The sequence below is a fragment of the Aquarana catesbeiana genome, linkage group LG05 (assembly GCF_042186555.1).
Source record: "Aquarana catesbeiana isolate 2022-GZ linkage group LG05, ASM4218655v1, whole genome shotgun sequence".
NCBI classification, from domain to species: domain Eukaryota; kingdom Metazoa; phylum Chordata; class Amphibia; order Anura; family Ranidae; genus Aquarana; species Aquarana catesbeiana.
The window spans coordinates 62890174-62916731 of record NC_133328.1 but is presented as its reverse complement, the minus strand read 5'-3'; the positions used below and the strand labels follow the sequence as shown (position 1 = coordinate 62916731).

Below are 26558 nucleotides of genomic sequence, written 5' to 3'. Positions count from 1 at the left end.
CCAGACCCTTATCCGAGCACGCAGCCCGACAGTTCAGGAAAGGGGGAGCTCGCTCGTCCTCCTGGCCTCTTCCCAACAAACCTTGCCCGGTGGTTGTCGAGGTCTGCGGGTGGGGACTTATCGTGATCTGGAAGCCCCCTTTAACAAGGGGCCCCCCAGGTCACCGCCCCCCACCCTAGGTGAATGAGTATGGGGTACATCGTACCTATACCCATTCACCTAAATAAAAAAAGTGTCAAAAATAAAAACACTACACAGGTTTTTAAAATATTTAATTAAAGCAGCCCCAGTTCTTCTCCCCGCTATCTTCTGCTCTTTTTGTTGGGTCTTCTGCTCTTTTGCTGGGTCTTTTCCCCTCTCCGGTTCTTCTCCCCTCTCTCCGCTATCTTCTGCTTTTTTGCTGGGTCTTCTCCCTCTGTTCTTCTTCCGATGTTGACTCGACGCGATCTCCAGGTGTAATGCTGGGTCCGCCGCGTGCAATGACATATTGGCATGGGGTGGGGCCACCTGATGATGTAAGTTAGATGCCACGCCCCTTGTGATGTCATTACCCCACAGTGTCCCAGGTTCTTTGTGTCTACAAATGGGATATTTTTATGGCATCTTTCTTTATTTTAATTTTTTTTTAAAGTAATGGCGGCGATCAGCGAATTTTTACCAGGACTGCGAGATTGCGGCGGACAAATCAGACACCTAACTGACACTTTTTTGGGAACCAATGACATTATTACAGTGATCAGTGCTAAAAATATGCACTGTTACTGTACTAATGACACTGGCAAGGAAGGGGGTTAACATCAGGGGCTATCAAAGAGTTAAATCTGTGCCTAGCTGGTGCTTGCTAACTGTGTGGGGTTGCTCTGACTGGATGAAGGCAGAGATTGGTGTTACTGCTCAGCAGGAACACTGATCTCTATCTTCTACCCTGTCAGAACGGCTATCTGCCTTGTTATCTGGGAAATGATTGCGTTTGGCCGGAGTACAACGTGTCCACCGGACCCACCGGTTGGCATCCCCTGTGTCCAATCAGCGCACGATCGTGCCTCCGGCAGCACGAGCGCGCCCCCCCCCAGTGTCTATTGCACGAAATGACATACAGGTACATTGTTTAACGCAATAAAGCTGACCTGCCGCAGTAAATCTGTGGTAGGTGGTCAGCAAGTGACTAATTGCACAAAAGATATCTCTTTTTACGTATAGTATCACCATAACACATGTAAATATTGTTCTGATCTATAAGTAGTATACAGCTGCAAGAGCTAACGTGGTTAAATTATACAGTAACAGCTAAAAATTAGAAAATCAATTATTGTGCTATTTGTTGTACTGTAAATGACAGTAAATTCTTTGGAGTAGAGGTAAAAAGGTCAGTTGATTTAATTAAGCTACTAGTAACTATATCAACAAAAAGTCAATAAAGTCATTGTTCTGCACAAGGCATTCCAGTGCTAGTCATACCACTGCTACTGTCTTATTTGCTTTCCTCTAAGTCTGTATCATTCAGTAGCTTACGGCAGGGTGAAGAATGACTGGTTGTCGGACAGACTGTATACAGAGACCTCTCTCTCTTGTATTCTACAAGCTGGGGAAAGTGGTGGGCAGGTACCCCTGGTGGTTCCTCTTTATTCCCATGGTCATATCTGCTGGTCTGGGAGCTGGCTTTTACTTTTTACCCCAAAGGCAGGCTAATGACATAGAAAATGAGTTCACCCCAATAGGAGGTCCAGCTAAATCTGAGAGAGAATTTGTGAGGACACATTTCCCAACCAACGACTCCGGGCATTTCTCTGCACAGAGACTCTATACAGAAGGCTCTTTTGTCTCTCTCATTGCTGTCAGCATGTCTGATAATATTATCAATGTTGATTCATTCAGAGAGCTTGTTAAGCTGGATGCGATGGTGCAGAATCTTAGTGTCACATTAAAGGAACAGAATGCTAATGTGATCTTGAATTTCCAGCAGCTCTGTGCAAAAGATATGGGGGGGAAATGTGTGGCAATCAACCCACTCTTATCCAAAGTACAAAGTAATGTAGACCTGATAGAGACAATACATATTAGTTACCCCATGTTTGAGAGGACAACATTCCTGGGAACATACTTGGGTGGGGTGACACTGAACCCCAACAACACTGTACAGAGGGCAAAAGCAGTAAGGTTAGTGTATTATCTGAGAGAAGACAACCAGCAAGACAGAGAAAGAAGCCTGCAATGGATTGAACACTTTATCAAACATGTGTCTCTGAATATAGAAATGCTGCAACTGAAGACCGTACAGGTAAGGAAAATGGTTTTGTCATTTTTGTTCTCTTTATTTTTACTTTGAAAAGATGGAAGGACGGACAGATGGACAGATTAGATAGATGGTTTTTTGAAAGTGCGGTGAAGTGAACTGGTGTTCAATTCAAATACCTAATTGTGTCCAGGGGATTTTTTATTCTAAAAAAGATAATGGGGTTAATTTCCTAAAGGCAAACATACTGTGCATTGCAAGTGCACTTGCTCCAGAGCTTAGTAAATGAGGTACAACTTCACTTTGCAAAGAATACTCAATCACATGCAAGGTAAATAAAAAATAGTGTTTTTGTTTGTACATGATTAAATGATAGAAACCAGCAGAGCTTGCAGTGCACTGTGGGGTTGATTTACTAAAACCGGAGAGTGCAAAATCTGGTGCAGCTGAGCATTGAAGCCAATCAGCTTCCAGGTTTTTTTTTTAACCAAAGCTTAATTAAACAAGAAGTCAGAAACTAATTGGCTACCATGCACAGCTGCACCAGATTTTGCACTATCCAGTTTTAGTAAATCAACTTGCGTATATATTTGCCCCTAGTGAATCAACCTCAATGTGTGTTACTCTTATTCTTTAATATTATACTTCAAATCAAGGCTACCTCAGTTGTTAGACAAAGCTTAAAACCATTAACTACAGCTTTTAACAACGACTAGATATATATACAGTATATATAATTCTTTTTCAAGGGTCTACTGGCCAGTTTGATGACATAAGAGGTACTTCCTCTTGCAGAGAACAGACATCACATGGTGGAGTGTGAGCTATGCTCAGTACAGTAGTACACTGCGCTCATGCCAGCGAGATGACGCACCCCAGAAGGTTTTTCCATAACAGACTGGGGTTACAGAAAGTGGTGATGCTGCTGTTGATCGAGTCGACCCCGAAGAACTAGAAAAATCTAGTAGGGAAGGGAAGAAAATTACTTTGGGGTGGGGGTGCTAGGTTAAAGAGGAATTCAAAAAATTGCTGTCAAAAAGAATTGGAGTTGTACTTTAAATTTGTCCAAATGTAGGTTGTTTTTGCAATTTTTTTGAGATTTGCTTAGTTTTGGCCAAATGTAGATTGTTTTTCCATTTTTTTCAGAGATTTGCTTAGTCTAGTTTTTTTTTGTTAAAGTTTTTAACCAATATTCTAAAAATAATTAAATAATTTAAATAAAAACTAAAAGTGAAACAAATGTTAAAAAAATACTTTAGGATATATAAACCTGATCACTAAAGATTTATGTTCTTTGTGTATGGTTTGTTGCAAAGACATACAATAAGTTAAACAATTTGCACCAATGTGTCCTGTAGTGAATGACAAAGCTGCTGCCACATGATTTGATTGTAATTGTTCTTAGTAAAAATCATTTGTTTTGTTACTCTAGACATCTTACTTTTCATCAATATCACGACAACAGGAGTTTGAAGGGACAACAAAAACTGTGATTCCTCTGTATTCAATCACATATTTTATCGCCATATTCTTTTCCATTATATCATGTGTAAGGTAAGATTATGTAGGCACAAAACTGATACTTGCACCTGATTTAGATTTTTTTAAATCATATTATATGTGTTTACTGTATACTATACTGAGATATTTTACAAGACCTTCCTTAAGCTGCACTTCTGGATGTTAAAAAGAAAGTGCTACAAAACCCTCCAAAAATTAAATGCAGCTACATTAAAGTATCCCCCATAAATCATAACAGAATTAATATGTAGCGCTAATCAATAACAATTTATCAATCTTAATCCGAAAAAAAAAAAATACATAAACTCTATACTCAAGAGTATTTTAATGTATGGAATTTAGTGTTTATGTATTGATATATTTTTTTGTGGAAAATAAGACATATAAAATACTTGACACATTTCTAAAATTAAACCAATGATGGCAGCAATCATAATACTAGACGCAATATTAGAAGTGGTTTTAAAAACTGAACTCCATCCCTCCAACAAAACAAGTAAAAAACATAAATAAAAACATATATTTTAAACACTCACAATTTCTAAAAAAAATCTATATTTTTAATATATTCCGGGCCATGACTGAATGTTTGAAACATCTTTATCTTTAGTAAATAACCCCTACATTTGGGCTCAGGTATGCAGGAGAAACTTAAAAAAGACAGTCTTCCAGTACTTATATCAGCATTTTTAACCACTTGCCGCCCAGGCCAATTTTGACATTTTTCACATACATGTAAAAATCAGCATTATTTTGCTAGGAAATTTCTTAAAACCGCCAAACATTATATATTCGAAATTTGAATTGAATTTGAATATTGAAAGCAGAGGCCTTGGAGAATAATATGGTGGTTGATGCATTTTTTTCTGTCACAGGATATTTGCGTATTGATTTCTAAAACCCAAATTTTCAGGAAAAAATACACTTAACCACCTCAATACAGTGCATTTTCACCCCCTTCCTGCACAAGCCATTTTTCAGCTTTCAGCACTGTCACAATTTGAATGACAATTGCGCGGTCATACAACACTGTACCCAGATGAAATTGTTATCATTTTTTCCCCACAAATAGAGCTTTCTTTTGGTGGTATTTGATCGCCTCTGCGGTTTTTATTTTTTGCGCTATAAACAAAAGAAGAGTGACAAGTTTGAAAAAAAAAACAATATTTTTTACTTTTTGCTATAATAAATATCCATTTTTTTTTCTTCAAAACAAATTTTTCCCTCAGTTTAGGCCGGTACGTATTCTTCTACATATTTTTGGTTAAAAAAAATCGCAATAAGCATGCATTGATTGGTTTGCACAAAAGTTATAGCGTCCATAAAATAGGGGATAGATTTATAACATTTTTATTATTTTTACTAGTAATGGCAGCGATCTGCGATTTTTATCGTGACTGCGATATTGTGGCGGACATATCAGACACTTTTGACACATTTTTGGGATCATTCACATTTATACAGAGATCCATGCTATAAAAATGCACTGATTACTGAATAAATGTTACTGGCAGGGAAGGGGTTAACACTAGGTGGTGATCGAGGGGTTAACTGTGTTTGCTTGGGAGTGATTCTAACTGTAGGGGGAGGGGACTCACAAGGGGAGGAGACCGATCGGTGTTCCTCTGTACTGGGAACACACCATCGGTCTCCTCTCCTCTGACGGTACCATGGATCTGTGTGTTTACACACACAGATCCACGGTCCTGCTGTGTTACCGGCAATTGCGGCCGCTGGGCACGCGCACCGGGTGCCCAGTGACCCTGCTGGTGCGCGCGATTGCTGGCGGCGTGCGTCCGCCCCCTGGTGGGCCGGGAAAGCGAGGGCGTCATATGACGCCCTCCTGCAATGAGAGCTGCGTCGCCTGGCCGTCAATTGACAGCCGGCGGTCGGCAAGCAGTTAAATAAATTTTAGTGCAAACAAACATAACAAAATACCAATGTTTTTGGGTAAAATATAAAAGATTGTGTTGCATCAAGTGAACAGATACCAAACATGTGAAGATCTAAGATTGCTTACTTCTGATAATGGCAACAAACTATGGTAAATACATGTTTCCTTAAGCCTCTTTCACACGAGGGATCTGTATGTCCGTTTTTCATCCTTCCGTTTTCGGATGAAAAACGGACATACATGTATCCCTATGGAGCGTCGGATGTCAGCGGTGACGTGTCCGCTGACATCCGACCCGCTCCGATCCGAAAAGTGTAACGGAGGAAAAACCTACTTTTCCATCCGTTATCGGATCGGGTGACGGCGGACACTACGGTCCGTCATCATCCGATCCCCCATAGGTGAGAGCGGCGCTCTGACAGGCCTGTCGCTGCACAGTGTGCAGCGATGGACCTGTCATCTTTCTGCTCAGCGGGGATCGGCGGAGCGATCCCCGCTGAGCAAGCGGGTGTTCACGGGGCGGATCATCACTGATCCGCCCCGTGTGAAAGAGCCCTTAGGCAATGCTTTAAAAGCCTTTACAGGTTATCAGTAAAGAGCTACATGTGTATTCTGACACTAAAATGATTGCTCTCACTCTGATATTTTTGGTGATACCCTTACATGTGTGATGTAATCACCATTTACATATGTATGTGAGACCTACATGTGTGTTTGCATATGAGCATTAGGGGACAGGGGTGCTTAAAAAAACAACAACATTTTTTTACAATTTATTTTATTTAAATGTAATTTTACACTTTTAACATTTTTTTTTTTTTCATTAAGAGTTATTGCTATCACAAGTGATAAACAACTGCTTGGGCAGTGACAGGTTCTCTTTATGGAGAAATTTAAGGCCTACTAGACCCCTGATCCTCCCTCTGCCCTCCAAGGCAGCAGATCAAATCAATCAGTTTCCAGTAAGTGTAAATCAGGTAAAGTGAAACCAGAAGTGATTCAATCCTTGTCACTTCCAACTTCCTTCATCACAGGGAAGGGGAGGAACAAATGTTTCTCATTTTCCCCTGTTCCCTGCCAACCCAACCATTTACAGTGTTCCCAGGCTCCCTGAAGAGATGGGAGAGCCCAGGAACGTCGGTGGGCAGAAGCTGAAGGGTACCCCCTTCCAAAGTGATCACTTTTAAAGTAAAGCTTCAGCTTGGTATAACTGCTGCCAGTCCATGATGTATATATACTTACACTAAAGAGGAAGCAGCTAAAAAAACATTGATTCTCATAAATCCATTACTCATAACTTGTGTGACAAATAAAACTAAATCTTTGGCTGCACTTTCACTTAGAAAAGAATCTCAGACTAGAAATTGCACAATTAGAAATACGTATTTACTGAAATCGTATATCTCTATTTCTTTATAGGCGTGACTGTGTGAGGAATAAAACTTGGGTGGCCTCTTTTGGAGTTATTTCCGCTGGGTTAGCTGTACTTTCTAGTTTTGGTCTTTTGCTACTTTGTGGAGTGCCTTTTGTTGTCACAGCAGCAAATGCCCCATTTCTCATTTTAGGTAAGTTTCAAACATATATGTTTATGAGTAAATCAATATTAGACAGCAGACATGAGTACACTAATGTAAAGGAATATGTAGGATGCCACTGCCAAACTCCTTATGAAAATATTACTTGCCTACCCCTTAGATTAAAGTGGTTCTAAAGGCTCAAGGTTTTTTACCTTCTTGCATATGCATGAGGGTGAAAAAGCTTCTGTGTGCAGCTGCCCCCCTAATACTTACCCGAGCCCCATCGCGATCCAGCGATGTGTATAAGAGCCTCGGCTCTCCGGGGACTCTCCCTCCTCATTGGTTGAGATACCAGCGGGAGCCATTCAATCAATCACAGCCAGTGAGCCAATGAGAAGAGAAGGGACAAGGCAGAGCCACATCTCTGTGTGTGAATGGACATGCAGAGAACAGCAGTTCGGGAGCAAGCCTGCTTGGGTGCCCCCACAGCAAGCTGTTTGCTCTGGGGGGGCACTTGCCAGAAGGGAGGGGCCAGGAGTGCCAGTGGGGGACTCAAGAAGAGGAGGATTGGGGCTGCTCTATATAAAACCACTGTATAGAGCAGGTAAGTATAATATGTTTGATTTCTTTTTAAAAAAAACCTTGCATGTAATATCACTTTAGGTACCGTCTGATTTGCTAACCACCCCCAACAATTGTGCATATATCTTCTCTTGTCTCTTCTCATGACTTGTTCCTTTTAGGTGAGTCCAATTAAATTGTAAATGTACTATAATAGCAACCAGATTAACTGGTTCCCGACTGGCTCACGCAGATATACTGCAGCAGAATGGCTCTCCTGGGCGAAATCCTGTATGGGTACATCCTTCCCCTTTTCGGCCACCAGAGGCTATGCACGATCGCATGCATGAGCGCCAGCACAGGGATTTGTGTGTTTAAACACACAAATCCCTGTGCTGTCAGAGGAGAGGAGACATGTTGTTTGTTCCTAGTAAGTAGGAACAGCGATATGTCTCCTCTCCTACTCAGTCCTATCCCCATACAGTTAGAACACACAGAGGGAACAAACATTTAACCCCTTGTCGCCCCCTAGTGTTAACCCCTTCCCTGCTAGTGACATTTACACAGTAAGCAGTGTATTTTTTTAGCACTGATCGCTGTATAAATTTCAATGGTCCAAAAAATGTGTCAAAAGTGTCCGATCTGTCACAATGTCGCAATACCGCAAAAAATTGCAGATCACCACAATTACTAGTAAAAAATAAATAAATAATAAAAATGCCATCAAAATGCCATAAATCTTTCCCATAGTTTGTAGAGACTATAACTTTTGAGCAAACCAATCAATATAAGCTTATTGAGATTTTTTTTTTTACCAACAATATCTAGAAGAATATATATCGATCTAAAGCGATGAAGAAATTTTGTTTTTTTAAAAAAAAATCGGGGGATATTTATTATAGCAAAAAGTTAAAAAAATGTTTCTTTTTTCAAAATTGTCGCTTTTTTTGTTTATAGCGCAAAAAATAAAAACTGCAGAGGTGATCAAATATCACCAAAAGAAAGCTCTATTTGTGGGAAAAAAAGGATGCAAATTTTGTTTGGGTACAGCGTTGCATGACCGTGCAATTGTCAGTTAAAGCGCCATAGTGCCAAATTGTAAAAAGTGCTCTGGTCAGGAAGGGGGTAAAATCTTCCGGGGCTGAAGTGGTTAAACACTCATGTATATAAAGAACCCATCTCCAGAAAAGCATATGGCACATACAGATCTAGTCTAGTTAAAGAATATATGTGTGCGCATTGCGCTAATGAAAAACACCTGTTTGTGCTGCCACTTAATATACAATAAACATGCAAATGAGGTGAAACAAATGTCAATGAAAAAAAGAGAGAGAGACAAATAATTCTGCAGTAGCGCACTAAATTAATCTACAAATCTCCTAAATATTAACATAATAAAATGATCAACATAAAACACCCATACATAGGTGTCCGTTTATGAAGCAGTGATCAGCGGTGATCCCGAGGATCACCGCTGATCACAGTCCATAAACAGTTTATGAAACTGTGATAATCGGGGGAGAACATGTTTGAACTTGTTCTCCCGCTGATTATCTCTACACACAGAGAATCCTCATTGAATGACAGTAATGGCCAGTTTATGAAGCGGTGATCTCACCGCTTCACTGGCGATCGGAGTCAGAATTCACACTCCCAGGTTCACTAGCTCAGAGGTGGTGAATCGGGGAGTGAAGAGGAAATCTGGGGGATCTGAGGGGGAAGGAGGAAGATTTTTAACTTCCTTATGCCTCGTTCAGACCCCCCAACACTGTAAGCATGTCCCCCTGTCATATTTATGTGTATACATATATATACATATATACATATAATGTGTATATGTATATATATATATAATGTATGTGTATATACATGTAAGGAAAAAATGTAAAAGTTGCGCCAGCTCTTGGATGGAAGTGAAGCAGCCAACACAGCAATATGACCGTTGCAAAGTGAAAGTTGGAGTGAAGAAGTGTGGCGCTAATGGGTAGTGGGACTCCTGTCGCTAAAACAGGTAGAAAAAGTGGTTAGGAGAGAGTGAAAACTCCTTTAGTGTAAAAGTGTTTGTAAGGTATACATAAAAATATATATTGGGTAATAAACACAGTACAAGTGAAAACCCAGTGTGTGTTAAAGAATATAAAAAACTCAGTAAATAAGAAAATTTAAAAGAAACTAGTTAAGAAAAACAATCAAAAATATATGGTACAGCAAATACATATCAATGTAAGGTGAGCTGAGTGTGTTAATCCACAGAATTGGAGTTCAGTGGAGGTGGTAGATCAGAAAGAGAGCACCGGTATCCCTAAGGGGAAAAAATACAAAAAATATATATACAGAGGAATTCAAAAGTCTTTTAAATGGCAAGATGGGATAGTCTCATTCAATCCCACAGGTGAACTGTCTTCTCAAGAGGTAACCTGAGGGTTATTGGGAAAGGACCCGACCAATGTGTTGGATCTTGGATCGAACGGATAATTCCCACCAGGAGACAGGCAGAAGCAAAAAGCAAAAGAATGCCCTTACCAGATCTGGTGGACTCACGGGCCGTAGCGGTGAGTCAAACGAGCCTGTACCGTTAAACGGTGTGGGGTAAAGGTGTGTGGGAGAACTTGTAAACCATCTTGTCAGCAGTCCTCATACGAAGCACCGATTTGGAGTCCGGGATCCCCAGGGTATGATTCCGATCAGCAGATCACCGTTTCCTCAGAAAAACATCATATGTGCAAATAGGCAAAAAAGGAAAAAAAAGGAAGAAAACTCCACATAGTGTAAATCCTTAATTAGCAAAAAGCATAAGAGCACTTTATTTAGGGAGTGTACTCCAAAAAAATGTTGTTACAGGCAAGGGGCGGTAAAAACTCGGCCCAAAATAAATTAAAAACCGGCATAAAAGTAATAAAAACAGGCGCAGTAGATAGTGGTGGGGTATAAACATAGGACCCGACGCGTTTCGCCTCCTAAGGCTTCTGCTGGGGTATGAATAAGCCCCCCACACACAACTGCGCTTTATATACAGAGAGATTGGAGTGTAACAGCTGATCGGCGCTGTTACACGGGACAGCTTCCGGGTTCGGCAGCGTCATCCGTGACACACCGGTCACATGACTTTTTTTGGCCAATCACGGGCTAGAGAGGGTGGTTAGAAGCCAAGCCTCACTTTTGACCACCTATAGACAGAGAAGCAATCCCATTCGTCATATGTGACGGTCACCTGATGTGGCAATGACGATGGGACGCTCTAAAGTGCGTGTCAAGGAGAGGAGGAAGTAAAAGCCTAATGGATAGAGGCGTGGAACGCACAACACGGCGGCGATCCACGCTGATAGTAATTGTTTGTAATAAACTGATGTGATCCCGATCCCGGAAGTGTTCCCAGCATATTAGCATATGGACATATAGAAATAAAGGTGTATATCCAATAGATGTTTACTAACAAATCTTAGTGAGTACACATGTAAAAGTATAACAGCAATATATGTGACATTTTCTAGGAATTGAAAGAAGTATAAAGAGAAATGTAAACGGGGTTATACCTAATAGGGAAATAAGGGAGTATACAACAGAGACTCATAAGGGAATCTATGGAAAGAAGGTGCATGTACTTGGTATGCACTGTGCACTTTAATTCTATTGAGTTAAAAGATTCCTTAATGGACTAGAGACTAGGGAATTCAAGGAACTCTTTATCCTATCTAAACAAGATAACAGAGTGGAAAAGTGAAAATGTTTATTTGATCTAGCAAGAATAGACGCTTATTTAAAGCCCCATAGGGAGTTTGAGAACATAGTAAGGGAAAAAGTCAAATGTTCAAAAAATATTAATAAATGACAGCAATCTGGTGACATTTATAAAAATAGATAGTCCAAGGAGGTGTTAAAGGACGCACCAATCATAGTGTTCCCAAACACTATTTACTTCACCATAATCAGAATCCATCTGGAACAAAGTTTCAAATTATTGACAAATTTGTTCCACATTGGAGGGGGGAACCAAACACAAGGGGTGTCTCCAAGCTTGAAGTTTTTTGGATACATCTCATGAAATGTTATGTACCATATGGATTGAACGTGGAGTGGGATATCAACGCCTTTATAAATCAGTCTTAGGCGTTGATACACCACCCCCCCTCCCCCCTCCTTTGGCAACTCTATGAATTACACAACACCTCCTTGGACTATCTATTTTTATAAATGTCACCAGATTGCTGTCATTTATTAATATTTTTTGAACATTTGACTTTTTCCCTTACTATGTTCTCAAACTCCCTATGGGGCTTTAAATAAGCGTCTATTCTTGCTAGATCAAATAAACATTTTCACTTTTCCACTCTGTTATCTTGTTTAGATAGGATAAAGAGTTCCTTGAATTCCCTAGTCTCTAGTCCATTAAGGAATCTTTTAACTCAATAGAATTAAAGTGCACAGTGCATACCAAGTACATGCACCTTCTTTCCATAGATTCCCTTATGAGTCTCTGTTGTATACTCCCTTATTTCCCTATTAGGTATAACCCCGTTTACATTTCTCTTTATACTTCTTTCAATTCCTAGAAAATGTCACATATATTGCTGTTATACTTTTACATGTGTACTCACTAAGATTTGTTAGTAAACATCTATTGGATATACACCTTTATTTCTATATGTCCATATGCTAATATGCTGGGAACACTTCCGGGATCGGGATCACATCAGTTTATTACAAACAATTACTATCAGCGTGGATCGCCGCCGTGTTGTGCGTTCCACGCCTCTATCCATTAGGCTTTTACTTCCTCCTCTCCTTGACACGCACTTTAGAGCGTCCCATCGTCATTGCCACATCAGGTGACCGTCACATATGACGAATGGGATTGCTTCTCTGTCTATAGGTGGTCAAAAGTGAGGCTTGGCTTCTAACCACCCTCTCTAGCCCGTGATTGGCCAAAAAAAGTCATGTGACCGGTGTGTCACGGATGACGCTGCCGAACCCGGAAGCTGTCCCGTGTAACAGCGCCGATCAGCTGTTACACTCCAATCTCTCTGTATATAAAGCGCAGTTGTGTGTGGGGGGCTTATTCATACCCCAGCAGAAGCCTTAGGAGGCGAAACGCGTCGGGTCCTATGTTTATACCCCACCACTATCTACTGCGCCTGTTTTTATTACTTTTATGCCGGTTTTTAATTTATTTTGGGCCGAGTTTTTACCGCCCCTTGCCTGTAACAACATTTTTTTGGAGTACACTCCCTAAATAAAGTGCTCTTATGCTTTTTGCTAATTAAGGATTTACACTATGTGGAGTTTTCTTCCTTTTTTTTCCTTTTTTGCCTATTTGCACATATGATGTTTTTCTGAGGAAACGGTGATCTGCTGATCGGAATCATACCCTGGGGATCCCGGACTCCAAATCGGTGCTTCGTATGAGGACTGCTGACAAGATGGTTTACAAGTTCTCCCACACACCTTTACCCCACACCGTTTAACGGTACAGGCTCGTTTGACTCACCGCTACGGCCCGTGAGTCCACCAGATCTGGTAAGGGCATTCTTTTGCTTTTTGCTTCTGCCTGTCTCCTGGTGGGAATTATCCGTTCGATCCAAGATCCAACACATTGGTCGGGTCCTTTCCCAATAACCCTCAGATGTGTATATACATGTATATATAATGTGTGTGTGTGTATACATATGTATATAATGTAGGGGGACTTATTATTTTATTAACATTAATCGTCCGTGTATTGAGCGGTGATAATTTATCACTGCTTAATAAACTGACATCTCTGTATTTCTGGTGCTGTAATCTCGTAAAGTCTCACGAGATTCCAGTATCAGGGGCCGTTCTCCACTGTTTGAAGCATTTGTAGATCTCTTCACTCCTCCTAAGGTGAAGCGATCTACAAAGCTTCATAAACAGGCACACAGAGGAGAAAGATCTTCACTGTGAATGCCGGAAAACGAAGCAGTGAATAGATTTCACTGCTTCATAAATGGACACCTCAATGAAAAGTGCCCATATGGCATATTAAAAAAAAAATATATGCTCCAACATATGCAAATCAATATGGTAATACAGTCCAATTTAAAAGGATGAAAAGATAGTGAAACAAAATCTCGTTGATCCACCAAAATCCTTCACCAAAGTGAAGGATTCCCTCACCAGATGCTGTTGCCATTCACTCTCGTGTCTGGCAAATATTGCCTAATTAGATGTTATTGAAGAGCCGCTTTTACACGCCAATCTCTATCCAGATTAATAAACACAGTCTTCATATGTGGGGATAGAAATTGAGATAGAGCCTTCAATAGTGTGAAAACACCTTAAGATAATCGGTTTATAAAAAGTAATGCACTTACATCATAAAAGATTCAAAATCCTCATAGCTTCCTTTGTACACATGGGGTCACCAGCTTAGCGTTGTCGCCTAGCCACGTGCTGATGCGTTTCGTAGCTTCGGACTTCGTCACAGGTTTATCCCCTGTGACGAAGTTTGAAGTGATGAAATGCGTCAGTTTTGGCTACACGGCAACTCTGAGACAGAGACTCCATGTGTACGAAGGAAGCTATGAGGAGATCTCAATACTAATCACCTGGCATGTTTGGAATTTTAACAAGGCGATTTTGAATCTTTTATGATGTAAGTGCATTACTTTTAATAAACCGATTACCTTAAGGTGTTTTTACACTATTGGAGGCTCTGTCTCAGTTTCTGTTCCCACATGTGGAGAGTGTTTTTATTAATCTGGATGGAGACTGGCGTGTAAAAGCAGCTCTTCAATAACATCTAATAAGGCAATATTTGTCAGACACGAGATTGAATGGTAACGGCATCTGGTGAGCTTTATTCTTAAGGTAGTGGAATTGGCACATATAACTTTGGTGAAGGATTTTGATGGATCAACAAGATTTTGTATCACTATCTTTTCATCACTTTAAGTTGGACTGTATTACCATATTAATTGGCATATGTTGAAGCATATATATTTTTTGGATATGCCATATGGACACTTTTCATTATGTATGTGTGTTTTATGTTGATCATATCATTATGTTAATATTTAGGAGATTTGTAGAATAATTTAGTGTGCTACTGTGGAATTATTTTTCTCTCTCTTTTTTACATTGACATTTGTTTCACCTCATTTGCATACTAAAAGAATATGTTTAAGAAAATAATTTTAATAATCAAGTTAATGCTAAAACGATGTGACTAATGTGTCTGTCTGGGTATATACTAAATTCAGATTTTTTTTTTTCTGTATTGTTTTTAGATTTCCTCACATTTATTTTTAATAACACAAGGAATAGACACGAGAATGCCATGTATAACAAGTGTTGTTTCTGTTTATGGTTTATTGATGTAATTATATACTTTTGGTATAGGCGTTGGAGTGGACGACATGTTCATTATGGTTTCCAGTTGGCAGCAAACTAAAGTTAAGAGCTCAGTTGAAGAAAGAGTGGGCAAGACATACGAAGAAGCTGCGGTCTCCATAACAATCACAACCCTCACAGATGTCCTAGCTTTCTATATAGGAATTATGACTTCTTTTGGGTCGGTGCAATCTTTCTGTATTTATACTGGAACAGCTATACTGTTCTGCTTCCTATATAACATCACTTGTTTTGGTGCATTTTTAGCCCTCAATGGGAGAAGAGAAGAGAGTAACAGGCACTGGTTGGTTTGTAAAAAAGTGCCAGAGCAAAAAGATGACCATCGTTCCACTTTCTATAATGCTTGTTGTGTTGGAGGAACATTCAGTGCAATCACTGGTACGGAGACTGACCATCCCATGACAAATTTCTTCCAGAAATATTATGGTCCATTTCTAACCAACATTTGGACTAAGATCATTGTGGTGGGTCTATATGGTGGATATTTAGCTGGCAGCATATACGGGTGCTTTCAGGTACAGGAAGGAATTGATTTACGTAACTTGGCTACTGACAGCTCTTATGTCCGTTCTTTCTACGATTATGAAGATTTATATTTTGATGACTATGGTCCCAGAGTTATGGTTGTGGTAACACAGGAAGTTTCTTACTGGGATGTAGACACCCGTAATAAAATTGACAAGTGTATAGAGTCATTTAAATTAAGCCCCTATGTCAGTGAAGACCTCTCTGAGTCCTGGTTGAAAGCATACGTAGGGCATGCTGAACAGCTTAAACTGGATATAAAAGATAGAAATAACTTTATTGGAAATTTATCAAGATTTCCATTTTGGAAACAAGATGTGGACATTCAGTCAGGAACTATAAAAGCTTCCCGTTTCTTCATCCAGACTATGAATGTCACTTCTGCCGTAGATGAGAAAAACATGCTAAATCAGGTTCGGGACACAGCAAAGAGTTGTGGGGTCCCTGTCCTTGTGTACCATCCGGCATTTATATACTTTGATCAGTATACTGTAATTATCCAGAATACAATTCAAAATGTTGCTGTAGCTGCTATTGTTATGCTTGTTATTTCATTACTGCTAATTCCAAACCCTCTGTGTTCCCTCTGGGTGACATTTGCAATAGCATCTATTATTGTAGGGGTCACTGGATTCATGGCTTTGTGGGATGTTAACTTAGATTCCATATCCATGATCAACCTTGTTATTTGTATTGGATTCTCAGTGGATTTCTCAGCGCATATCTCATACGCCTTTGTTTCAAACAAGAAACCCACGGCAAATGAGAGGATGATTGAAGCATTGCACTCTCTTGGCTATCCTATAGTACAGGGAGGTCTCTCCACCATCCTGGGTGTCATAGTACTCTCCACTTCAGAGAGTTACATTTTCAGAACATTTTTTAAGATCATATTCCTTGTTATCACCTTTGGAATGCTCCATGGACTGGTTGTTCTTCCGGTGCTGTTAGCATTGTTTGGAACTTTTGGCAAAAAACAGGACAGCGTGAAGAAAATAAATTTGTCACAAATGAACAATGTTCCACAAAATTCATTTGATGAAACCAAAAAACGTGTTATGACACAAAGCTATATGAATGATGCATTCTTTCCTGACCCTGACTGTCCATAATTTATTTTGATAATAATAACACAAACTTTCCACATTACTTGTCAGCAGGCAAAATACATTTTATTTAATTCTTCACATTGCCAGACTAATGATGTTTAATACCATACCAAATATAAAATTCTCAAAAACATTTTGATGGTTTTAAAAAGATTTATGTCATCTACAGTTGTAATAAATATTGTTATTAAAATATCTGTGTGGTGATCACCATGAATAGGACACTTAATTGGTTTACTTTAGTCAACTATAGATCATGCAAATTTATTTCCTGCAACCACAGGAAATCACTTGAAATCTCTCGATTCCCCTATCAACATAATCAGTGTTGATGGGGGAAGCCTGTTCTCCCAGCTGGGGGGTGCAGGGAGCCGTCCCTGTAAGGCTGTAGCCACTGGCAATAATCACATGCTAAAAATCCGGCATGCTGGTTGCACCCAAGTCGATCAGTGGGTACAATTAGCCTGCCCATAGATGTATCGCATCTCAGCCAGTCCCTGCTTATTTCTGATGTGGTGCCATTCACAATTATGCAACTCTGTGTTGTGAGGTTTTGGAAAAGGTTCCTGCGCTACTTTGGTGCAATTTCAGTGTGATTTGGCTCCAGAGAGTATGCTAACCACATTTAAGTCACATCAAAGTTTCACTACATAATCACACTAAAAATCGCATCAAAATCACATCCCAGTAGCGTGAATTGAGCCTAAACCAGTGTTAATTTTGGCAGCAAATTTTGATTTATTTTTAGTCTTAGTCTTAGGACTATAATGGCATTTTAGTTTTAGTCCTATTTTAGTCTTCTGCACGTGTTTTAGTTTTAGTCGTATTTAGTCGACTAAATCTCCAGTACATTTTAGTTGACTAAAACTCATTTTAGTTGATTAAAATCTAATGGGTGTAGTTAAATTTTTATGCATTATTTAAGCATTCAAGCAATTTCTAAACTCATTATATATTACTGCTGGAGTCGAGTGGAGTGAAAAATCGAATATGTTGTTGTTATTAATGGTTAAGTTTGAACATGCACTACAGACACAGATTTAGTCGTTATATAACGTCTTTATTTAAGTAAAACCGTTTCCTCAAGAATATTGCTGTTTTGACAAACGGATAACCTAAAAATACCAAGAAAAACCCTAAAAAATAAGAACTGTTTGCGTGACTGTCATGCCAACAGTAAAGCATCCTGAGACCATTCATGTGTGCGGTTGGCTGCTTCTCAGCCAAGGGAGTGGTGAGCCCACTCACACAGCCATGACTAATTGGTACAAAAACATCCTCAGGCTCTGAGAACAACCTCTCCCAACTATCCAAGAACAGTTTGGTGATGAACAACAATGCCTTTTCCAGCATGATGGAGCTCCTTACCATAAGGCAAAAGTGATAACTAAGTGGTTTGGGGAAGTGGGAACAAAAATTTTAAATTTTGGGTCAATGGCCAGGAAACTACTGAGACCTTAATCCCATTAAGAATGTGTGGTGGTCATGGTCAATCCAACCTCAATAGGCTGGTGAGTGAACCAAAAAAACCCCACAAATTCTGACAAGCTGCAAGCATTGATTATGCAAGAATGGGCAGTGCCAACCGCTCATAAGCACAAAACAAGATGAGACTTGTTTTGCTGCTAACATGGACTCATTTATTAGAACCAAAAATTCAAGTCTTTATATACCGTTAGAGGAGGTTCCCCCCTCCTGCTCATATTACTCTAACAATACAACTGTAACCTAATTAACATGAGCTAGTTTACTAAATCATTTACCCAGACTAGGTGACTCAGAGACATGACCTTTGGGTTTAAGACTTTACGTCTCCTAGCTCACTGACTATTCAATACACATTACCACAAACATCAACACAGGGTTAATTATAACAAACAACAATGTGTGGAATACCCTTAGAAGCAGTGGTAAGCCAGACTAGACTCATTTACATTAAAGACATCAGACAGGTGAGTGGAGTTGATGATATTAGCATCTCCTCACAGTACGTGTCCCAACAGTATGAAACAGTCACTATTTCTAATATGGCAAATACAGGGTCCCCAGAGTCTGTGTGTCCTGGGGGACAAGGACCCGAAGCCAAAGTAACAACACCTCAAGGGTACCCCAAATGCCAGGGCCCAAAATCTGAAGGCAAGAGGCTGACATTCAGTCCCCTCCAAAAGCCTCTGTCCCGGGTGAGTCTGTCACATTTCTCCCCCATCAAAAGTTGACTAACAAGGTCCCAGACCTCCACCTGGTCTGGACATGCGTTAGTCAGGCACAGTGAACTCACAAAGTCTGTCCGCATGATCTCCTTTCTTGGCTGCAAGGAATAGTTGACCTCAGTAGGTGTGAGGCAGAGGTCATTGACTCTCTGTCCGGCTGTCAGCGCTTCAGCTGGGTGGTGTTTACCATTCCATGGTTTGGCCTGTTGCTGGGCAGAGGGGCCCACTGTCCCAGTTCCCTGAAGCTGAGAAGAAACTGTAGGTGCTAGGCAGAGGCCAGCAGCACTCTGCCCTGTTGCCAGCGATTCAGCTGGGAGTAGCATCTCCACTACATCAGCTTGCCGCCAGAGAGAGGGGCCAACTGCCCCAGCTCCCTGGATCTCCACAGTTGTTGCCAGTGCTGGGCAGAGGTTGGTAGCACTCTGCCCTGTTGCCAGCACTTCTGCTAGGGACTTCACACCCTCTGCTCCGGATAACTGTTGGGGCAGGAGGCTGGATTCCTCCACTCCCAAGCTGCCATTGGGGAGGTGAGCCGACTGCTTCCTGTTCCATTCCCTCATCTGGCTGCTGGGACAACATGTCTGTGGTACTGTCTCCCAGGTGCACGGATCTTTGCTGGGGAGGAAAGACCGCTTCCTCCACCCTGGCCAACTGTTGGGGAGGGACGAAGAACACCTCCTCTCCCTTCTCCCCCTGTATCTGCTGCTGGGAAGTGATTGCCACCTTCTCATCCTGAACCTCTGAAACTGCCAGAGGTGTGGGGCAGAGGTCTTGGACCCTCTGTCTGGTGACCAGCACTTCAGCGGTGCAAGTTCCTTGTAACTCCACAGATACTGCTGTTGGTTCTGGGCAGAGCACAGTGAAGTTTGGCCTTAATATCAGCTCTTCTGCTGGAGGCTCATCAGGTTGTTCTTCCTCAGTAGAAAAGTCTATCAAATCCCCTATCTGTATAACTGGTGTCTGGGGATAGAGGTTCACCATCTCCTGTCCGTGGAACTCAGAAGATGCTATCGGTGCTGGGCAGAGGTTAGCAGGGCTCTGCCCTGTTGTCACCACTTCAGCTTTGGGGATGGCAATCTCCAGATTTTCCACTGCTGATTCTCTGGCATGCAGCTGGACAGGCACATTCCTCCATCCAAGATCATCCCATGCAGAAACAGTATCATCAAGGTCGGTCAGCACTTCCTGCATCCGCCATAAGACCGCCACCTCCATAGCTGCAGGGGCAGGTTGGCAAAGCACACTATTACTCTGCCACATTGCCGACTCTTCAGCCAGGATTTCAGGGTTGTCAGCTGGTATTTCCTGATAGTCCCAGGCAAAGGGAGCCCAGCCCTGGCACTGAGCAACGTCTAGCAGCCGTCTGTAGGTGATCTCCAGCTCCCATTCCTGACCGGCCAGAAACTCTATATCTTCCAGTGCCCAGTGCACTTCCGAGATGTTCAGTAGCCCTTCTCTGAAATCCATGATTTCGTCCAACCGCCACTCCAAATCACTCCCAACATTAGGGTCCCCTGTCAGCTTCACATACAACAGTCCCAGGCCACTGTAGCTTAACCCTTCCGTTGTCCTGTCATTTGCTATCCAGGGACATGCTTGGGATACATGCCACCGAAGGGCTCTGTAGCTCTCATCCAGCTTCATCTCTGCCCAGACCAGCCTGCTTAATTCAGCTGTCTGCTCCTTGTGTGTTTTTTTCCCAAAAACAGCACCCGCAATCCGTACTTCGACCGGTACCTTTCCTGGATGGAGGGGAGAACTTTTCCCTGGTGTCGCTGCTCACGGGCTAGCGCTTCTTTCCAGAGTTCGCAGCAAATAGAATCAAACCATCCCAGCAGGACCTGCTCTGATACTGGTCCTCTGTGCTGTATCTGCATCTCTCGCAACCTCCTTCTGAATTCCTCTTCCATGGTGGCTGGTATCTGTACCTCTCTTCTCCTGCTATCTGGACCTTGGATCCAGGTGGAAGTTTGGATGTCCCAGACTACAGGAAGCATCCTGCTGCTTGCCACCAATGTCACAGAACGTCCCACACTCTACTTGAGTGTTTCTATCAGTACACCACTTCCTCCCAGTCTGGATATAGATATCAGATATCCCAACCGCTCATAAGCACAATACAAGATGAGACTTGTTTCGCTGCTAACATGGACTCATTTATTAGAACCAAAATTACAAGTCTTTTATATACTGTTAGAGGAGGTTCCCCCCACCTGCTTATATTACTCTAACAATACAACTATAACCTAATTAACATGAGCTAGTTTACTAAACAATTTACCCAGACTAGGTGACTCAGAGACATGACCTTTGGGTTTAAGACTTTACGTCTCCTAGCTCACTGACTATTCAATACACATTACCATAAACATCAACACAGGGTTAATTAGAACAAACAACAATGTGTGGAATACCCTTAGAAGCTGTGGTAAGCCAGACTAGACTCATTTACATTAAACACATTATAGCAGACATCAAACAGGTGAGTGGAGTTGATGATATTAGCATCTCCTCACAGTATGTGTCCCAACAGTATGAATCAGTCACTATTTCTAATATGGCAAATTCAGGGTCCCCAGAGTCTGTGCCTCCTGGGGTCAAGGACCCGAAGCCAATGTAACAACACCTCAAGGGTACCCCAAATGCCAGGGCCCATAATCTGTAGGCAAGAAGCTGACATTCAGTCCCCTCCAAAAGCCTCTGTCCTGGGTGAATCTGTCATAGTTTGCTGTGGTTGTGCACTGCCACTGGCTTGACTTGGCCCATTATTTGAGGTTTTTTGTATCTGTGGGATTGAATTAGGGGGGAAAAGTAAAGTTATTCTGATTTTACATTCTCTCTCATCCCACACAGTCAGCTCTAAGTTGTCTCTCTATAATATACTACATGTATAGCCCTTCCCAGCACCGACCTTAGGCCTTTAGGTGCCTGGGCTGTGCCAAAATTGACAGTGCCCCAGCCCCTCCCAGTGTCCACTGACCACATCCTTTTACATATATTTTAGTGAGATACTTAAATTCGGGGAAAGGAGCAGCTGATAGATATTATGAAACCAAATCACTCGCTCCCATTAAAATTCAGTGACTAAAGTGCACAACATATACATACAAACAGCTATTACTTCAGAATAACAAAAGATATGAAATCGCAAGAAAGTTTGTAAAAAAAAATCCCTGCAATGCCAATGTACATAAGACTGTTACCAACAAAAGTGGAGTTAAGTGTTGCTGTGCTTACCTTTGTATGAATTTCAGGATGAGTTGTCCGCAAATGACGCTTCAAGTTTGTTGTATTTTTACCAGTGTTAAATCCGATTTGGGGATCTCAAAGCAAGACAGATGATGAGATAGTGAGTCCAGATCAAGAGATAAGATAAGGTGCTTTTAATTCACTGCAGTGGAGAAATACAACACAGTTCTCGGCTACTATATGCAAGCAAAAGTGAAAGTGTTTCTGAGCTTACATCTACGGGTGTCAGGTCACCTTGAGGCTAGGTGACAGATGCACACCGTTGGGATCAGGAGTGCACCGCAAGGCAGTGGACCCTATGGCTGACTGCTGCGGATGGGAGTCCGGGTATAAGGAAGGCAGGGCCACTGGAACACCAACACTGATCCCACTGGGGTTAAAGTGTAGGATTCCCTGGGGCGCGGAGTCTAAGAGCCAGCAGGTGTTCACCAGAGCCTCTAGTGGTGAGGATGGACTGGGCTACAACTGGCTCCAGGTCGCGACCCCCAGGGTCCCCCAGCTCACACCCACAGTAGGCAACAGAAGGATAGGGATAGTAAAGGAATAAGCCAAGGTCAGGGCCACAAGCAGACAAGGACAACAGAGTACACGCCAAGGTTCAGGGTCACAGGCAAACAGAGATAGTCTGGGACATGCCAAAAGGTCAGGGTCACGAGCAGACAGGAATAGTATAGAACACGCCAAGGTCGGTAACAGAAATAAACGTAGCACACACATGGCAGGCAGGAACAGGAAGCCAAACACACAAAGGTTGATCAGCAGGGCTGACCTGCAGTGCAGAGGTTAATATAGAGTTCTCTGATAGGAGCTGGGGTGGAGCCATGCTAGAGGAGAGTTAATAAAAGCAGTCAGGTGAGAGACAGCTGGTCTTTGGAGATGAACACATGGAGACAGGTAAGCTGACAAACTCTATTGCATAACCATGACAACGGATTATACAATTTATACTTTATGACTATGCATAAGCACTAGACGTGTTATAGGTGTGATCGTATAGTTTAGTTCAATCAGCATTCATATATTCTTAGTAGCAAGGGAACAGTTAAATGGGTGGTTACATCATGTGAGTACCAAAAAAAATAGATTCAGCAGTATCTGGTCAGTTCATTGGTTTTGGTATGAAGCCCTATTTTGAGAAGCTTTCTGGATTTCTTATCAATGTTTGTGTCATCACTTATCCTGTAGTTTCGTTTTCCAAGGAATTGAAACAAAGAAAAAGGAGAACATCTAGGAAAAATAAACAAATCAAGCATATTATCAATTCTTAAAGTGACAGTCGCTATATATATATATATATATATATATATATATATATATATATATATATATTTATATATCTCAACATTATCAGACCCCTATAATTCTACTCATTTCCCTCCTCTTGACCCCTATGGTGGCGTCACTACCATATCTTCCCTACCTAGTATGATACCAGAGGGTCCACAGTACTACTTCACATCTATGTGGAGTAAAGTTCTTCTTAGGGTGTATGTGGATACATATCTTTTACTCATTTGTATCACCCATCTTGGCATCATACGAATCTGCTGATAAATCTGATAAAATTCTATCTCTTCCTTGGGGTCATCTTCCTCAATTCTAAGTACCATTGTAGCAGTCCTTGTATTTCACATTTAGCACACCTGAAAAAAAAAAACAAATAAATAAACAAGCAACCCTATAATGATGATTCCTATGAGGACAAAAAAAATATCTGTTGAATCCATTTCTAAACAAAGTGTAATCTGGGTTTGTCATAATGTCACACTGTATACCTCTTTCACTTAACAAGGGGATATTCCAAAAGGCCTTAAGTTATATTTAACATAAAATGTATTTTCACAATAATAGAACATTTGTGGTATTTCTAGACATACTGGTATTTTTGGCAGCTTTGTATTGCTTAAAATCAAAATGAAAGTAAATGGGTACCAGGTGTGTGCCTTTTTTCCTTTTTTTTCCCGAACTGTCTAGCCTATGTGAACATATCTAGCAATTACTCAAATTACTCCTTATGCCTGTTAGCATGTGTGATTTGTACAGGTGATTTTCCTCTATAGCCTTGACTGCTAAGATCAAGCAAAGGCATAACAGTAGTTTACTTATCTTTTGAAATTAGCTGTACTTTCTTGTAATGGCTGGCATATATCCACGTCACTTTACAGTTGTAGCAGTTGTCAGGAACACTTGGTAGGGCCCTTCAAACTTTGGTCCCAAAGATACTTTCACATGTTCTTTTACTAGGACCCAATCATCTGGCTGTAAATCATGTGTTCCAGTTACTTGATCTGGATCTCAAATTGAATCAAAAACAAACTTGTGCATCGCAGTTAGTTGCTTGTATTAGACAATTACATGACAAAACATAATAAATATACATTTCAGCAGTCTGATGTGGAAAATACAATCCTGTCTTAGGTGGGCCCCAGAATAAAATCTTATAAGGGCTCAAGTTCTCTGACCTATAAGTAGGGGTAATCATGATGTAAAGAACCAGAGGCAACGGTCCTGGCCACTGTTTCTTTACTGACCCTTCCTCCCATTCCTGCATTAATTTAGCTAGCCTATCTTTAATGATTCCACCATATTTTTCTACCTTCCCTGAACTCTGAGGATAATAGGGGCATGGAAAGCCTGCCTGAATTGCCAAGTCCTTGCATATAATTTGCATGATCTGCCCAGTGAAATGTGTTCCTCTGTCACTTTCTATGGTTTCAGGGACTCCAAAGCGGCATATTAATTCGGAAAGGAGCTTCTTTGCTGTTGTCTTGGCATCTGCTTTAGCCACCAGGCAGGCTTCTATTCAGCTTGAAAACATGTCTCCACACAACAAAACATATTGATGTTGGCCTGATATGGGCAATTCGATGTAATCAATCTGAAGTCTTTGGAAAAGGAAAAGTGGCTTGGCCAAATGTTTTTGTGTTACTCTGGTCTGTTTTCCTGGGTTATTTTTAGCACAGATTATGCATCCCTCAACAAAGTCTTGACATTCATTTCTGGAGTATCGAATAAACCATCCAGCCTTGCTTATGTTTGTCTCCACTGCATTAGGGCCTACATGACTCGGGCCATGGGCTAGTTGCAGGATCATCTTCTCCATTTGAGGTGGGACACATATTCCATTTTCCTTGCATTAAAGTCCTTCTTGGTTCTTCTTTGCTCTGTCCCTTTCCATGATTTCATTCCAATCATCAGGTGCAGATTCTTGCAATTTCTTAAATAGTTCTTTTACTTTGAGTATTTGTTCTCTTCTTTTTCTTCAATCTGTTACTGGCTTCTTATTCCTTTGTAAAATCAGTGATTAGGGTCATGATTGCTTCCATTGGTGTTTCAGCAGTCTTCCTGGCAGTATATGCCTTAACCTTCAGGATGGCTACTTTCTTTGGGAGGGTTACTGCTTCAAAAAGTTCTTGAACATATTTCCAGTTTTGAATTGGTTCTCTTGCAGCAGTTGTGAATCTTCTGTTCTTCCTTATGGGTCCATAATCATGGACTATTTCGAGAGCATAATTGCTATTAGGGTTGTCCCGATACTGATACTAGTATCGGTATTGGCACCGATATCGAGCAATTGCCCGAGTACTTGTACTCGGGCAAATGCTCTCGATGCTTCCCCCGATACCTGGACAGTCAGCAGTGATCAGTGCATGGGGGAGTTACAAGCTTCTCTCCCAGCGGCTTTTTAGCTGCTTTAGTGAAATTTATACAGCGGTGATCAGTGCTTGTAACTCTCCCACACACGATCACCACTCACTGTCACCGCATCCTCCTCCATGGCGCTCTGCTATCCCCCTCCGTTCTTCCTCCATGCCCCCTCCGTTCTGCTGTCCCCCTCCATTCTTCCTCCATGCCCTCTCTGTTCTGCTGTCCCCCTCCTTTCTTCCTCCATGCCCCTCCGTTCTGCTGTTCCCCTCCATTCTTCCTCCATGCCTCCTCCGTTCTGCTGTCCCCCTCATTGCTTCCTCCATGCCTCCTCCGTTCTGCTGCCCCCCTCCGTTCTTCCTCCATGCCCCCTCCGTTCTGCTGTCCCCCTCCGTTCTTCCTCCATGCCCCCTCCATTCTGCTGTCCCCCTCCGTTCTTCCTCCATGCCCCCTCCATTCTGCTGTCTCCCTCCTTTCTTCCTCCATTCCTCCTCCGTTCTGCTGTCCCCCTCCGTTCTTCCTCAATGCCTCCTCCGTTCTGCTGTCCCCCTCCGTTCTTCCTCAATGCCTCCTCCGTTCTGCTGTCCCCCTCCGTTCTGCTTCTGTCCCCCTCCATTCTGCTTCTGTCCCCCTCCGTTCTGCTTCTGTCCCCCTCTGTTCTGCTTCTGTCCCCCTCCGTTCTGCTTTCCCTCTCCATGTACTCTTCCTTTTCTGTATGGACAG

General features: G+C 41.6%; 2 protein-coding genes across 3 annotated transcripts in view; one reads left to right on the top strand and one right to left on the bottom strand.

The window, feature by feature from the left end:
* The window catches only part of LOC141144293 (uncharacterized), a 157192-nt gene extending 130975 nt beyond the window's left edge, over positions 1-26217 (bottom strand). Inside the window, exons 1-2 of one of the 2 annotated variants that reach the window (XM_073629824.1) lie at positions 23611-26217; positions 22179-23417 (exon numbers count right to left, since the gene is read on the bottom strand). The gene's annotated coding sequence lies outside the window, so the exon portion shown is untranslated. Of the gene's footprint in view, positions 1-22178; positions 23472-23610 lie in introns of those variants that run through there. The other variant, XM_073629825.1, reaches the window with a different exon arrangement.
* On the top strand, positions 1424-16924 carry LOC141144292 (patched domain-containing protein 3-like). The gene is made up of 4 exons (XM_073629823.1): positions 1424-2278; positions 3666-3787; positions 7068-7213; positions 15086-16924. Exons 1-4 carry the CDS (start codon positions 1526-1528, stop codon positions 16732-16734), a joined length of 2670 nt encoding a protein of 889 aa, XP_073485924.1. The 5' UTR covers positions 1424-1525; the 3' UTR covers positions 16735-16924.
* Positions 26218-26558: the final 341 nt, after the last annotated feature.

Bases quoted from the DNA above. Each gene is read 5' to 3' on its own strand.
- LOC141144292 (XM_073629823.1), top strand. From the start codon at position 1,526: ATGACTGGTTGTCGGACAGACTGTATACAGAGACCTCTCTCTCTTGTA. The intron at 2,279-3,665 runs GTAAGGAAAATG...TTGTTACTCTAG, and splicing joins TGCAACTGAAGACCGTACAG to ACATCTTACTTTTCATCAAT. The intron at 3,788-7,067 runs GTAAGATTATGT...ATTTCTTTATAG, and splicing joins TCCATTATATCATGTGTAAG to GCGTGACTGTGTGAGGAATA.